Source organism: Schistocerca cancellata, chromosome 6, assembly GCF_023864275.1.
Source record: "Schistocerca cancellata isolate TAMUIC-IGC-003103 chromosome 6, iqSchCanc2.1, whole genome shotgun sequence".
Taxonomy (NCBI): Eukaryota; Metazoa; Arthropoda; class Insecta; order Orthoptera; family Acrididae; genus Schistocerca; species Schistocerca cancellata.
The window spans coordinates 504,047,286-504,062,571 of NC_064631.1; the positions used below are offsets into that span (position 1 = coordinate 504,047,286).

At 41.6% G+C, this 15,286-nt stretch overlaps 1 protein-coding gene across 1 annotated transcript in view; it reads left to right on the forward strand.

The window, feature by feature from the left end:
* The first annotated feature begins 242 nt into the window (after positions 1 to 242).
* The window catches only part of LOC126088401 (tubulin beta chain-like), an 87,716-nt gene continuing 72,672 nt past the window's right edge, over positions 243 to 15,286 (forward strand). Inside the window, exons 1-4 of the mRNA XM_049906541.1 lie at positions 243 to 255; positions 3,875 to 3,933; positions 4,022 to 4,130; positions 13,819 to 14,174. Coding sequence (XP_049762498.1) covers positions 3,877 to 3,933; positions 4,022 to 4,130; positions 13,819 to 14,174 — 522 coding nt within the window. The 5' untranslated portion in view covers positions 243 to 255; positions 3,875 to 3,876. The remainder of the gene's footprint in view (positions 256 to 3,874; positions 3,934 to 4,021; positions 4,131 to 13,818; positions 14,175 to 15,286) is intronic.

Consider the following 15,286-nt stretch of genomic DNA (forward strand, 5'->3'; position numbering starts at 1 on the left):
TTTCATGATCTGCACCGATTTGCTGCATCTCATTTTATCTTACCATGCTGCTTTTTCACGAAAGTCCTGGCTGACAGTCACGTGGCCGGGAATCAACATCCAGGCATGTAGTGCCATCTGCCGTGCGCCGTCGGAACTTCGTCCGTCGGCAAGGGTGCCACTTTCTGCAGCCAGCTAACTGGAGACTCTGAACTACCTTCCAAACATTGTTTATTGCTCTCTAAATCATGGTACAGTGTTACCAAGAGAGGTTTGAGTACAGAACAACAACGACGCATTTTAAAGTATATGGCGCAGAGGAGCCGAGGTAGTCAGGGTATTAGAACTACGTGAAAGGAACAATTAGATGTGCGAAGCAACAATAATTATTTTTGATGTTGCGAGAGACGGACTCGCCAGTATAAAAGCAGGCGAGGATTACTGTGTTGTTAGTACAGAACCAGTAACAGGAGAATGGGGCGATCAGGGGAACTTTGACTTCGAACATCGACTAGTCACTGGAAGTAACCTGAGTAGCAAATACATCACGGACATTTAAACCCCTCTAGAGCTGTCCAAGTAGGTGTCTCCAGTAGAATTCATAACGTCATAAACACTAAAGGTGGACAAAATGGCTCTGAGCACTATGGGACTTAACATCTATGGTCATCAGTCCCAAAGGTGGACACATTCCATATTAATGTCCTCCAAATCGTATGCGGACAGTGTTGATCAGATAGTGTAAGGCTGTCGTCATCCTCGACCAAACATTTAGCTTGCTTAATTTTCATGTCTTTCGAGAATTATAATTTGTAACTGCATCACTACATACGCAAAAGTGCGAAACACCAAGTTTTTCGCGCACACACTGCGACCAATTACAAAAATTTAACGGCAGCTCGAAAGTAGACTCTTTTATGCAATTGTATCGTAAGTCCATTAAACTTCATTATTCTCATTGCTGTATTGCGTTCCTAAAACGAGCTCATGTACTCTTTTGTGATAAATTAGGGTTGTTTGGGACGTTTTATGTGTTTCTCATTAGGACACCAAGGTAAACCGATTTGAGTATTGTTACGTATTACGTGGGAAGCGCGGTTGCTGAACGGGGAGAGACTGTTCTATATGGTGCCCCCAGAGTTTCGCCTCAAAATTTTACAGATATAGAGTATTGTAAACTAATACACGGTAAAGTTAGCTTTTCATTTTGATAAACAACTGACACGTTATAGCAGCAACTTAGGATTATAGTTAATGTTCAAATTTACAACAACCAGTCTCAGTGCAAGCAGTGCAACAAAGTCCATTGACAGAATTGAACTCTGGGCTCAAAATCAATAGGTCCCGTTGCTTGTACCTGTTGTTAATGATGGAGTGTATTTGCTGCTCCACTTCACAGGCACGCCTACGAGTGCTTATTGTCAAATCTCCCACACAGTCCAATCTCGTTTCCTCAAATTATACCGAGAGAACAACTCGAAAGAACCCTCGACAGCTCTCAGTAATTTGAGCAACCCAGTTTCTTGTAAATTTCCGCCTAAGTCGATAAATTTCTTCTAATTAGAGCCCTGCTTGAAAACCTCTCTCTCTGTAGATTCGTTCAGCTTTCCGCGTATTAAAACCTGCTGCATCACGCACTAAATGCATGTCTGTAAGCTTCTGGAACGGCTAATGCTCCGTCTACAATAGCGCGTTGTGAAGTGTAAACAGGGCTTCCACCGCACACACATCACAGACGATTTTGTACCGTTTTATCACGGTGGCACCACCAACGTCGAAGGACCAGCCAGGTGCTCTTGTTTTGAAATAAAAGCAGCATTGCACATTCAAGACCTCGTACCGCCTCAAATACATTTTCTGATCATTGATACCTTACTTCAAAAATTCAGTTGATGATCCTCAACTGTCTGCGTAATTTTGTCCCTAAACGTGTGGGACACCCTGCATATAACCATCGAACTGCTCCTGCTTTAGTAATCGCAAAGATGCATGTGTCATAAACTTGTAGAGCTGGTCTGATTTCCGACAACTACAAATTTTAAACAATAAATCATGCTGGAAAAGACTTTTGAACACTGCCTTGATCAAAGTTAGAGAAAAGAAGTGAAACGTCCATAACGTAAGTCCAGATCTAGAACGTTCAATGTTATTGTAGCATTGTTAATAGAGATACACAAAAAGTTGCCACCCCTTCTCTCACTGCGGGAGAAACCACTGTCCCTGCCGACCAGGTAAGAATCTTTTGAATGCATGCTACAAATGGCGGTCTTTCTTTTCTGTCAGGTAATTCTATTCCTCATCCCAATATTATGCTACTGCTGTGATTACCACGAATCTCTCGATCCTACAGCAACTGTAGTTCTGTTATTTACGTTTTTAAGTTCTTACATTTATTTCTCCCTACACAACTTTGCCAGGATCTTCTTTTTATTCTTTGGACATAACCACCACCCACCCATCTTCACAAACAATACATATGTTACTACATTATCTAAGAAATGCCTAAAGCAATAAACAATTGTTTTCGCTAAGCCATGTAGAAAAACATTGCACTTTCCTACAGGACTGTGGCCGTCAGAGTGTTATATCTAAGATAACCTGCCTAAGAGAATATCCTTTCTTCTTATTGAAAACTACATCTACTGTTATGGCCAAGATATCCACCCTCGTCTAATCACCCTGAAACAATTTCTTTCCTATTTTCTCTAAATCACTTTCGACAAATGCCATAGAAATTATTTTTCTTATTGAGCGAATAAGAACTTCGTCTCTTAACGACCAGGCCGTCGAAGTATGTGAAAACTCTAGCTCTTCTCCCCTAAAGCACTTCTTCATACTTACTACATGCACCGTAAGAAATTGTTTTCTCATCCGAACAACGTGATATCACTGAAATAAAATATCTCGGGAATGAAGCTAATAGAAAAACATTGTTACGACGAGGAGCCTTTGAGCTATTTTGTTTCTTATTTGTCAGTCTGAAAAGGACTATCAGTAAAATCCGCGGTTTTAGTGCTTACCGTTACGCGCTAAATAGTGTGACTTGCAAACAAACTTTCCATATTCAGATATTACTTGTGCCTATCGTTCTTAAGATTCGAGTAACAAGCAAGAAGGGCGTAAATTCAAACAACTGTTGATTCCACGTTTCTTTCCGGAGGAGCAAAATTATAGCAATAATCGCGAGCAGTGTATCAACGCAAATGTTATTCTCGCATGAACATATCATCAAATGTACCATCATGTAAGAACAAGTCTGCATTAGAACCATTACTGAACAGATAAGCCCACAAAACAATTTTATCCACTTAGCTTCCTGGTAATGCTCGCGGTTCACCTATATACAACACTTCAGGCATGTATAAAATGTATGAAATATAATATGCACGCAGAAATAACCTATTAACGTTTAATAAAAATGTTGAAGAGATGAGCCAACACTGATGTAAATATTTTTAAGAGTCAATTATGCAAATTTAACTAATGTTACCGACAGTCCTAAGAAAATTCTGCGTTATATCTATTCTTTGACGTTATTCTAACAATTGGGACCAGAATTTATCCGCAATTAATGACGTCATAAAATAGTTCCGTCGTTATCCCCTTAATTTGAATGTTAAATATGTTTAGCATTTTGAAAACCTGTACAAAATTCCTCAAAATGAATAATCAAACATCTCTCTGTGCTCTGTTTCGGCAGAATGGCTGAGATTCCTGTAATACATTTTCTTTTGTATTCAAGCGCCAATAGCTCTTGCGGCGCTTCTATTGTTTAATGTGTTAAAACATCGTCAGACTTGGCCCACATCAGATCAAAATTTTTCTAGTGCATTACTCCCAACCCCATCTCCCCCATTTAAATTTATTATTTTTTTCGAACTCTAAACCACCAAAAAAATGCGTGAAATTGTACATATCCAGGCCGGGCAATGCGGAAATCAGATTGGTGCAAAGGTAATAAACTCGGCTTCCACTGACTCACTTTAAGATACATCTCCAGTGTGTCGTTAATTAAAGTAGTAATATTGTTGATTTGTTTCAGTTTTGGGAGGTAATATCTGACGAACATGGGATAGATTCCACCGGCACTTACAACGGCGACTCCGATTTACAGCTGGAACGCATAAATGTCTACTACAATGAAGCAGCAGGTAAATTTCCAAAATTAATTGGTAGATATTGATAAGTTCGTTTATATTCTGCTGTCTAGTTATATTTAGAAAACATACAGCCACATTGCATGTTACGCAAAGTCGAGGCACGTTCTTTCTAGAATAGCATGAGTGGTCCGTTTTTCATAGACTCACTCACGTCGGAGGTACAGTCCTGTTTTACCAAATTATGAAATTTAACCGATGGTGGCTAGAGTAAAGCTGACTGTGCATTAATCAAAAATGTTTTACTACGTCCCTTTTTAAGTTATTTAGTATACACAGGAAAAATGCTTCTACTGTTCAGTGACGTTATCTTTGCTAGTCACCATATACCTCAAGCTGCTAGTCAGTTGTTAGCTGTTTTTACAAGGCAGGAAGTCCCACTGCGGCATTGCCGATCCGTACGATTGTGGTTGTCTGATCAGTAAGCAAGAGTGGCGTCACAAGCAAACATAATTTTCTGATAGTCAAGTCTCATGACAACATTGAAATAGTTCCAGTGTCGCCTGCTACCATTTGCCAACGTCACAGTCATCGTATGATAGTCGTGTGACTGGCTGTTCCAGATTGGGTTGCATTTGCCTCTAACTAAGATGTAAAAACCGCTATTAGTGTCTCCGAGCTTTTACTGTTAATTTAAATGGACTACTTATCACAGTTCCGCGTTTTCCATTTATTGCAAATTATAAACAACAGTTCAGATACTGTTTAAATTCAGTGAGTAGCTCTAATCGCATTATGAATCTACGAAAACGAAAGCAGTTCAGTTGGTGATAATTCAGAGAGGATGGAGGCGATATTTGTCGCAATATAGGCACGAAAAAACTTCCGAATGTTGCAAAACTCTCAAAAAGCATTTAAAATTCAACAAGCTAACGAGTAATGGAATTTCAAAAGCCGTGCAGCACTTCAGAAATGCAGCTCACGCAAACCATTCAGTTATGTATTTCTAAAACAAGGGACATCCTTTGAAAGGTATACTGATTTAAATTTTATGTCCCCCTTCTCAGAAAGAAGGAAGTGCCCGAAATAGCTGGATACGTCGTTGGAGAAAATGGCCATGGTCATACGTGAATCCATACCTAGGATACGGAACTTCAAATGCTACCGTCTTAAATAGCGAGGCATCTGTACTGCATATTAACTTTTCTTGATTTACGAGGGTTGGAACATAAATAGTGGCAACTATTTATTCACAACCGATACAAAAGAGTTACATGTTTGCACCTGTTACTGCCCTTGAAAGTAGTCACTAGCGTTGTGCAGAACCCGTTGCCAGCGATGTGGAAGGCGTAGTACACCGCCTGTTCTGTTGATGGTGCGAATGGAGCGGTCTGCTGCCTGTCGAATCTCTGGAACAGTTCTGAGGCGAATGCCGCGAAGTGGTTCCTTCATCTACGGAATCAAATCAAAGTCACACGGAGTCCGGGGAGTATGGTGGATGATACAGTACTTCCCAGTCCCATCGACCGAACATAGCAGCCTCAGCTTGCGCTATACGCGCCCGCGCATTGTCGTGCAAGATGATTGGGTGGGTTGCGCAGAAAGTGTCGCCACTTCTTTCGCAAAGCTGGTCGCAGGTGATGCTCCAAAAACGAACATTAATACTGTGCATTGACGGTATGACACTGTCGTGCTGGCACATTCAATCTTGATCCAACTCTGTTGTTCCTGTTTCGAAAACTTAGTGGTACCGTTACCTTAGACTGCTCGCTCACAAGTGACTGTTTCCCTCGATTGTGCGCACGTCGGTGACATGGGACGGGCGAGTCCATTTGCTCGGAAAAGGTAAGTATGTCAACAACGTGTGCTGTAAGTGACAATAGTAGATTCCATTGCATAGTGTCACCACAGCAGTGTTGCCACTATTTAAGTTCCAACCTGCGTATAATAGAGAGTAGAGTGCGGAGGAAGTAATATAAGACAATCATTACGCAAATGTTCCTACAGTGTTACACCCAGCTATGTCAGATCACTAAAATTAACAGCAGTCAGACTAACAACTTTAAGTGTTCCCGCTAGTGTTGCCTTAGAATTAGGGCGTCGAGCGCTCAAAAAAAGATTTACAAAACATGTTTATTTTCTGCCAATGTAGACCGACGGGGGGAAAGCTGAATAAGCTCTGTATCTCTCACAATTTAAAATTCGTTTGCAATGCATACTAACTTAAAATATGTTTCTGTTGTGTTGTGATCTTCAGTCCGAAGACTACTTTGATGCAACTCTGCATGCTAATCTATCCTACTGAAGCCCTCTGATCTCTGGATAGTTACTACAATCTGCGTCCATTTCACGCTGTTTACTGTACTCTAATCGTGATCTGCCTCTGCAGTTTTTACCGCCCACACTTCCTTCCACTACCGTATTGGCTATTTGTGCTTCACGTTGCGTCCTATCTACCAATCCCTTCTTTTACTCAAGCTATGCCATAAATTCCTTTTTTGCCCAATTCGATCTAGCACCTTCTTACTAGTTACTCTCTCCATCCACCTAATCTTCAGCATTCTTACAGCAGCACCGCATTTCAAAAGCTTCTGATCTCCTTTTATCTGAACTGCTCATCGTCCACGTTTAACTTACCTACAAGCCTACACTCCAGACATATACATTCGAAAAAGACTTCCTGACCTTTCAGTTTATATCCGATGCTAAGATTTTTTTTCTTTCAGAAATGCTTTCCCTGCTACTGCCTACAGCCAGTCTGCGTTTCACATAGTTCGAATAGTGACACTCATGCACTCCTTTTAGTGTCTCGTTTCTTAATCGATCGACTGAACTGTATAGATATTACCTTGAAGATATTTGAAGAATTCTGCTTTGAAAGTAAACACACTTTCGTTTTTACCTTATAAATGAACTTTATTTGTCGAGTCAAAATTCGTCTTGCTGTTAGAGGCTACGATGTGTGGTTGATTCACACGGATGTCAGCGAGCGCGACACTGTTGGTATTTTTTTTTTTTTGACAGTTCTCGAGCATCTCAGCTAAGAACAATTGATCTTGTTTATGGAGCACAACAGTGACAGTGCTGTTTATTACGCATCGTAGTTTCTACCATATGAAATAGGTTTTGCAGCAGCCGGCCGGTGTGGCCGAGCGGTTCTAGGCGCTTCAGTCTGGAACCGTGCGACCGCTACGGTCGCAGGTTCGAATCCTGCCTCGGGCATGGATGTGTGTGATGTCCTTAGGTTAGTTAGGTTTAAGTAATTCTAACTTCTAGGGGACTGATGACCACAGATGTTAAGTCCCATAGTGATCAGAGCCATTTGAACCATTTTTTAGCCAACAATCAGTGGCAAAACGTTGTCCTTAAAAAATATATATATTACGTGTATGCGGACACAGTGCAATATTTTATTCGATTATTAGAGATTCTCAAATGGTTCAAATGGCTCTGAGCACTATGGGACTCAACTGCTGTGGTCATAAGTCCCCTAGAACTTAGAACTACTTAAACCTAACTAACCTAAGGACATCACACACATCCATGCCCGAGGCAGGATTCGAACCTGCGACCGTAGCGGTCGTGCGGTTCCAGACTGTAGCGCCTTTAACCGCTCGGCCACTCCGGCCGGCAGAGATTTTCATGATTTGCCAAGTAGGCTCATATTAGAATAACTGGTGAATGTATTACCAGCTTTTAATCAGCTTAAAAAAGTGATACCATTTAAGATGAAACAAAAAAAAAAGAAAATTAATCAAGAATTAAATATCTAATAAAAGAAATAAACCATATTATACTGTCTGAAATTGCGATCACGGGAATAAAATACAGTGACAAGTCCCAACGTGGAGATAATACCAACAGATGTCGCTAGGTTGTGAGGCCACCGAAAGATCGATTAGAAACCGAGGTTTCTCAAGCCGTGACGTAAGCTTCTGGACCCGTTCGAGTCTTTCTCAAGCACAGCAGTAGATGGTGCTATTGTGATGCTACGCTACTGCAGTTTTAAAATTTGACATTTAATATTATTAAAACAATGGCAGCCCAAAATATTGGCCGAGGAGTCTGTGTAGCGTAAGTATTCAAATACACTTTAATTTTGAAAAAAAAATCGGAATTTCTCGTAAAAGTTACCGCTGGATGACAATGCTTCGAATCGCTTCGTTAAAAAAAAAAAATGGTTCAAATGGCTCTGAGCACTATGGGACTTAACTTCTGTGGTCATCAGTCCCCTAGAACTTAGAACTACTTAAACCTAACTAACCTAAGGACATCACAAACATCCATGCCCGAGCAGGATTCGAACCTGCGTGACCATGCGGTTCTAGGCGCTACAGTCTGGAACCGAGCGACCGCTACGGTCGCAGGTTCGAATCCTGCCTCGGGCATGGATCTTTGTGATGTCCTTAGGTTAGTTCGATTTAATTAGTTCTAAGTTCTAGGGATCAAGGCGACTGATGACCTCAGAAGTTAAGTCGCGTAGTGCTCAGAGCCATTTGAACCATTTCGAACCTGCGACCGTAGCGGTCGCGCGGTTCCAGACTGTAGCGCCTAGAACCGCTCGGCCACTATTGGTTTGCAGAATTTCGTCGTGTTTACTGCAGTGATGAATTTCGCGAATATCTACTTAAGTAGGCCGTTGGGGCATTCGATTCTGCAAGAACATTTCGCTGTTCGGAAAAAATGCAGTTTCAGCAGAGAAAACTTGCACATATTCTTACAAGCAGTAAACTAAGCACCAATCAACTGTTTTGGTGTTTGGAAATGCCGCTTATTTATTTCTTTGGTTGCGCTGGACGTGTCGCAACCATTGTATTAGAGAGTCGAACAATTAGTACTCAGTGATGTACAATATGTTTTTCCCCATTAATTCATGAAATTAGAAACAACATCGGAAAGCGTCACATCGTTCACCCCATGACAATGCCAGCCGCCACATAGCATATAAAACAATATCATATCAGTATCACATTACCTAATATATGGCGTAACGACTACTTTTTGTTTCTTATGACAAAGAAAATATGCGTCGACAGCGATTTTCTCACCGCAAGAAACTGGTGACTCCTTCCAAAACCACATTCTTGAGGTACGAACGGGTGTAAAAGACTATCAATTATATCCTCCCCCCCCCCCCCCCAAAAGAAAATCTAGATTTGCTTCTTAACAGCATTTAAGTAGTGTATATTCATGGACAATTGTCATTATTATCATTGTTATTATTATTCGAATTTGTCTAACTCAGGATGACCTGAAACAACTGAATTATGACATCATATTCTTTTCCTTTTTCTGGAATTCCAATATTTCAATCACTCTTGCTTGCTCTCTGTTGTTCTTTCTTCTGCCCATGTCTTTCTTCTAAGCTTTTGTGTTTTCTTCTGGAAACTCTTGATTTTTTTTGTCTCTTTTCCCTGAATTCATGTCTGTTTTCTATGTCTTAGGCTGTCTGTTATTCCTAACTCCTGTATATCGTTCTTAATTTCTATAAACCATGAAATTCGGATTTTGTGAAAGAATTTGGATTGTTTTGTTGGTAGCTTGTTATCCATTCTTTTTCAGTGACCGTGAAATGTAATCCTCCACCTTCTCAGTGTATCTATTCCAAGTTTTTCATACACTCCATTGCTGCTTCTCAGTTGTCAAATCCCATTTTCATACTTTGGACCCAAACATTTTCGAATTATTCTTTTCTACTTCTTTTCCATTCTTAACTGTTAGGCTGTGTCCATGGTAAGGCATTCGGGGATTAAAGACACCCGGTTTTAATCATCACATTGTAGTTCCTCAGTTTTGTATTAATAGATGAGGAATATCTGTTGTAAATGTTCTTTGTTAAGTGGAATGGAATTTCAGTCTTTTCTGTCTATTTATGTTAGCTGCTTTGTCCAGAGAATCAGGCTGGATTATTCGTCTATATACAGGGTTATTACAAATGATTGAAGCGATTTCACAGCTCTACAATAACTTTAATATTTGAGATATTTTCACAATACTTTGCACACACATACAAAAACTCAAAAAGTTTTTTTAGGCATTCACAAATGTTCGATATGTGCCCCTTTAGTGATTCTGCAGACATCAAGCCGACAATCAAGTTCCTCCCACACTCGGCGCAGCATGTCCCCATCAATGAGTTCGAAAGCATCGTTGATGCGAGCTCGCAGTTCTGGCACATTTCTTGGTAGAGGGGGTTTAAACACTGAATCTTTCACATAACCCCACAGAAAGAAATCACAAGGGCTTAAGTCGGGAGAGCGTGGAGGCCATGGCATGACTTGCTGATCATGATCTCCACCACGACCGATCCATCGGTTTTCCAATCTCCTGTTTAAGAAATGCCGAACATCATGATGGAAGTGCGGTGGAGCACCATCCTGTTGAAAGATGAAGTCGGCGCTGTCGGTCTCCAGTTGTGGCATGAGCCAATTTTCCAGCATGTCCAGATACACGTGTCCTGCAACGTTTTTTTCGCAGAAGAAAAAGGGCCGTAAACTTTAAACCGTGAGATTGCACAAAACACGTTAACTTTTGGTGAATTGCGAATTTGCTGCACGAATGCGTGAGGATTCTCTACCGCCCAGATTCGCACATTGTGTCTGTTCACTTCACCATTAAGAAAAAATGTTGCTTCATTACTGAAAACAAGTTCGCACTGAACGCATCCTCTTCCATGAGTTGTTGCAACCGCGCCGAAAATTCAAAGCTTGTAGCAATTGTAAACGGTAAGGCTTCTGCTTTAGCCTTATCCATAAGATTTTCCAAACCGTCGGCTGTGGTACGTTTAGCTCCCTGCTTGCTTTATTCGTAGACTTCCGCGGGCTACGCGTGAAACTTGCCCGCACCCGTTCAACCGTTTCTTCGCTCACTGCAGGCCGACCCGTTGATTTCCCCTTACAGAGGCATCCAGAAGCTTTAAACTGCGCATACCATCGCCGAATGGAGTTAGCAGTTGGTGGATCTTTGTTGAACTTCGTCCTGAAGTGTCGTTGCACTGTTATGACTGACTGATGTGAGCGCATTTCAAGCACGACATACGCTTTCTCGGCTCCTGTCGCCATTTTGTCTCACTGCGCTCTCGAGCGCTCTGGCGGCAGTAACCTGAAGTGCTGCTTCAGCCGAACAAAACTTTGAGTTTTTCTACGTATCTGTAGTGTGTCGTGGCCATATGTCAATGAATGGAGCTACAGTGAATTTATGAAATCGCTTCAATCATTCGTAATAGCCCTGTATTATGATTCCACATACTTTGGTGCAGCTTTAACCCGTTGGTCATGTATACAATGTTGTCAAACGAAATTTGTGATCTAGCTGTTCCTGCTACTTTTTTCTGCTACTTCTTGGAGTATGTTTATCACTTTCGGTGCTTATGGTAGGTTCTCTTGTAAGATTGCTAAACCATGAGCGAAAATTAAGCAGTCAGTTTCAAGGTTCCCAAACTCTTTCTTCCAAGTTTCACTTTATGTATTGCCTCTTCTTCTGTTCTTTTTCTCCACTCGTTTTACTTTCTCCAAAACGCAATTGAATAAAAATGGAGATAGACCATCCCTCTCCCTCACGTTTGCATTAATTTCGAAAGACGCGCGGGATTAGCTGAGCGGTCTGAGGCGCTCCAGTCATGGACTGTGCGGCTGGTCCCAGTGGAGGTTCGAGTCCTCCCTCGGGCATGGGTGTGTGTGTTTGTCCTAAGGTTAATTTAGGTTAAGTGGTGTGTAAGCTTAGGGACTGATGACCTTAGCCGTTAAGTCCCATAAAATTTCACACACATGTGAACAATTTCGAAAGATTTTGATATTTCACCAAAATACTGAACTTCAAAAATTTTATTATTCAAGGTTTGCTTATTCCATTGTTTGTTAGCTCCAGATTCTTCAGGTACATGAATAGTGAGTATGGGCAATATTATTTTAAATATTTTTCATTTGTGATGAAATAAGTGTGTGATTTCACGAGAGATGGGTCTGGTTAAACTTACTTCTATTCAGCATCTGTTATATGCCTTGGTTTTCAAGTGGTACGGAATTCATAGGTCTGGTTGTTCGGCAGGGCAGGAAGCGAGTTTGATTTGCGCACTTTCTTCTCTTTTTAGGGGGAAGAGGCAGCTTCCGTCTTCAGCCCTTCGTTGAGTATGCCTTTGGTTATAGTGCTTTATTAAAATAGCACATAGCGTCTTGTTTAGAGCTTATGTTTACGGAGCTACTGCATTTGACAGTTTTGGCCTCTGAAGCCAGAGAAATATTATGAAGCATAAACACATGCCGATCTCAAAACCCGAACAACTTCTATATGGAAAGCATTTTTCTGTAGTTTTTCAACATGCACGACACTATCAATAAGGATTAATTTATTGACATTACTTTATATAATAGACGATTTAACAATTGCTCTGTTCTGTAAGTTTGCTAGATAATGCAGCTGCAAGCCCTCTAAACTCGCATCCGAGAACAAATTTAGGCCTCCTCTAGTTCACCTAAAAAAAAAATGGTTCAAATGGCTCTGAGCACTATGGGACTCAACATCTATGGTCGTAAGTGCCCTATAACTTAGAACTACTTAAACCTAACAAACCTACAGACATCACACAACACCCAGTCATCACGAGGCAGAGAAAATCCCTGACCCCGCCGGGAATCGAACCCGGGCGCGGGAAACGAGAACGCTACCGCACGACCACGAGCTGCGGATAGTTCACCTAAAGTACTCAAGGCAAAAGTAGGTATAATTCCTGGATATAGAGGGAAGTTCGATGTGAGTCCTCGGTTTTTCCTCTTCAAACGTGCTAAGCTACAGGTTAGTCTGCTGTTTTAAACTTGTGCCTGGCGGTGCATTCCTAACGTAGTCTGGGCGCTAATGACCATTGAAGTTTTGCGCCCTAAAACCATAAAAAAAAAAGAAAAAAGAAAACAGGTTAGTCTGTCACCAAAACCAGGTTATCTTAGTATATTGATTTCCTTGGGTTCGCGAACTCACGATCAAATTGTTACCTTGCAACCTAACCTAGATCTCGGGCGAAACTTCAGATCAGATCAGATTGTGACCCCAACCAGGTTTTTTAATTGTCACTACCAAACTGCTATCTAGAGGTCGGGCTAAGCTACAGAATAGTGTCACAACAACCAGTTTTTCTTCCTTTTTGTCTTTCACGTTATCTGGCTTTACAACACTCAACAAACCATGATCGTTTATTAGCTTTGGTTACTGATAATAACTCGATACCAGTGCCTATGAGTTTAATTTGTACATCACAGCACTGAAGATGATCATTATGTGATTGAAAATCGATTTTGCTGTCAATAAACCATCAATGTTACGACCAACGCTGACCTTCCTTCTTCTCTAAACTGTGAAGATATACACCAAACGGTGACGTGACACTATGGAATTACGGCACTCACCAAAGTCAACAACTCGTATCGAACATCCTTCTAGACCCCATTTCCTTTTAGAAGGACACGACAGAGTTCCTCCCTTATACTTTACTAAGACGAGCATTTACTTCCCCTAGTCGGCGGTAGGACGCTTTAGTTTATCGCTTGTCAAAGCATTATTAAGCTAAGGGGAATCTTCGACGTAAAATGTAATGCCAACCTTTGTGAATATTTAGTAAAATTTCTCTTTACGTAGTTGGCTAATGATAATTTAGTTCTGAACGAAATACAATTTTAGCTCGTTAAAGATATACTACTTTTGGTAAGTAAATCTACTTTTTCACTATACAGTATTTTTGCCTTTGTTACCGCAGGAGGAAAATACGTGCCACGTGCCATTCTTGTGGACTTGGAACCTGGAACGATGGACTCAGTACGATCTGGCCCCTTCGGCCAGCTCTTTCGTCCGGACAACTTCGTGTTCGGACAGAGCGGCGCGGGCAACAACTGGGCGAAGGGTCACTACACAGAAGGCGCCGAGTTGCTCGAGTCCGTGCTGGACGTGGTCAGGAAGGAGGCGGAGAACTGCGACTGCCTCCAGGGCTTCCAGCTGACCCACTCTCTGGGCGGCGGCACCGGCTCCGGCATGGGGACGCTGCTCATTGCCAAGATCAGGGAGGAGTACCCCGACCGCATTATGAATACCTTCAGCGTCGTGCCATCGCCTAAGGTAAGCTCCTAAGACCATTTCACTACATTCACGGCGGCCCAAACTGTCGGGATCTCCCCAACCAATCCTACACCCCACCCTCACCGAAGGTTTCTGTTTAGACGATAGCATTTTTCACTACTTAATTGCACATGTCACTCGGTGGCTCTTTTAAAGTTCCAGATTACTGACCCAGAGGTCTTCGGTAATACCCTAGTCAGTCCAAGGACTTTAAATATGCAACTTTTCACTTCTGGCAGCGTTTATTGATGTGGAAAATGCCAATTGAACCTGGTTCGGAATCCGCGTTAAACTGTACGTCCTCACACAACTAAATAGGTAGATTATAGGAAGGCAATGGGCATACCATGTCTAATAGAAGCAAGCCTAGTGAATGAATGTGGTGTTAAAACCGATCTTCGTGTTGATGGCAGCTTTACCATTACCTTAGTGGCACCTGTAACATGAAGAGGCTAGTGTTAATCAACCTCGCAGCAAACAGATAAAGAAGGAATGATGCGTTCAATCTATAAGACGAATCATCAAGCTATGAAAAAAAAATATCACAACCGTCAGTCTCAGGAGCTGCAGGAATAGCACGAGATTGTTTGACTTGCTCCCAGTCAAGCCGATGAGGGCTTGTCATTCTATTGTGAAGAGGCTAGTGTTCGTACATTGGCAGAGATGTCGGTTATAACCGTCAAGTACAGAGTTTTCACAACTATGATGCACAAAACTTTATTTCAGACTACATCGTAATGATAACTTTCATGTTTTTTTTTTAATTTTTTAACGTCTGTGCTTCTCCTCAATTATAGCTTGAATCTGCACTGGTGTGCACAACATGTATGTAACATTCTTCGATGAAACTTGGGCCATACATAGAAAAAACTGATACAGAAGGTAATTGATGGAAGGTAATTGACAGAAATACGCGAGGAGACAAGTGGAGATGACAAAAAATGTTCAAATGTGTGTGAATTCCTAAGGGACCAAATCCCTAGACTTACACACTATTTAAACTAACTTACGCTAAGAACAACACACACACCCATGCCCGAGGGAGGATTCGAACCCCCGGCGGGAGAGGCCGCGCAATCCGTGACGTGGCGCCTCAAACCGCGCGGCCACTA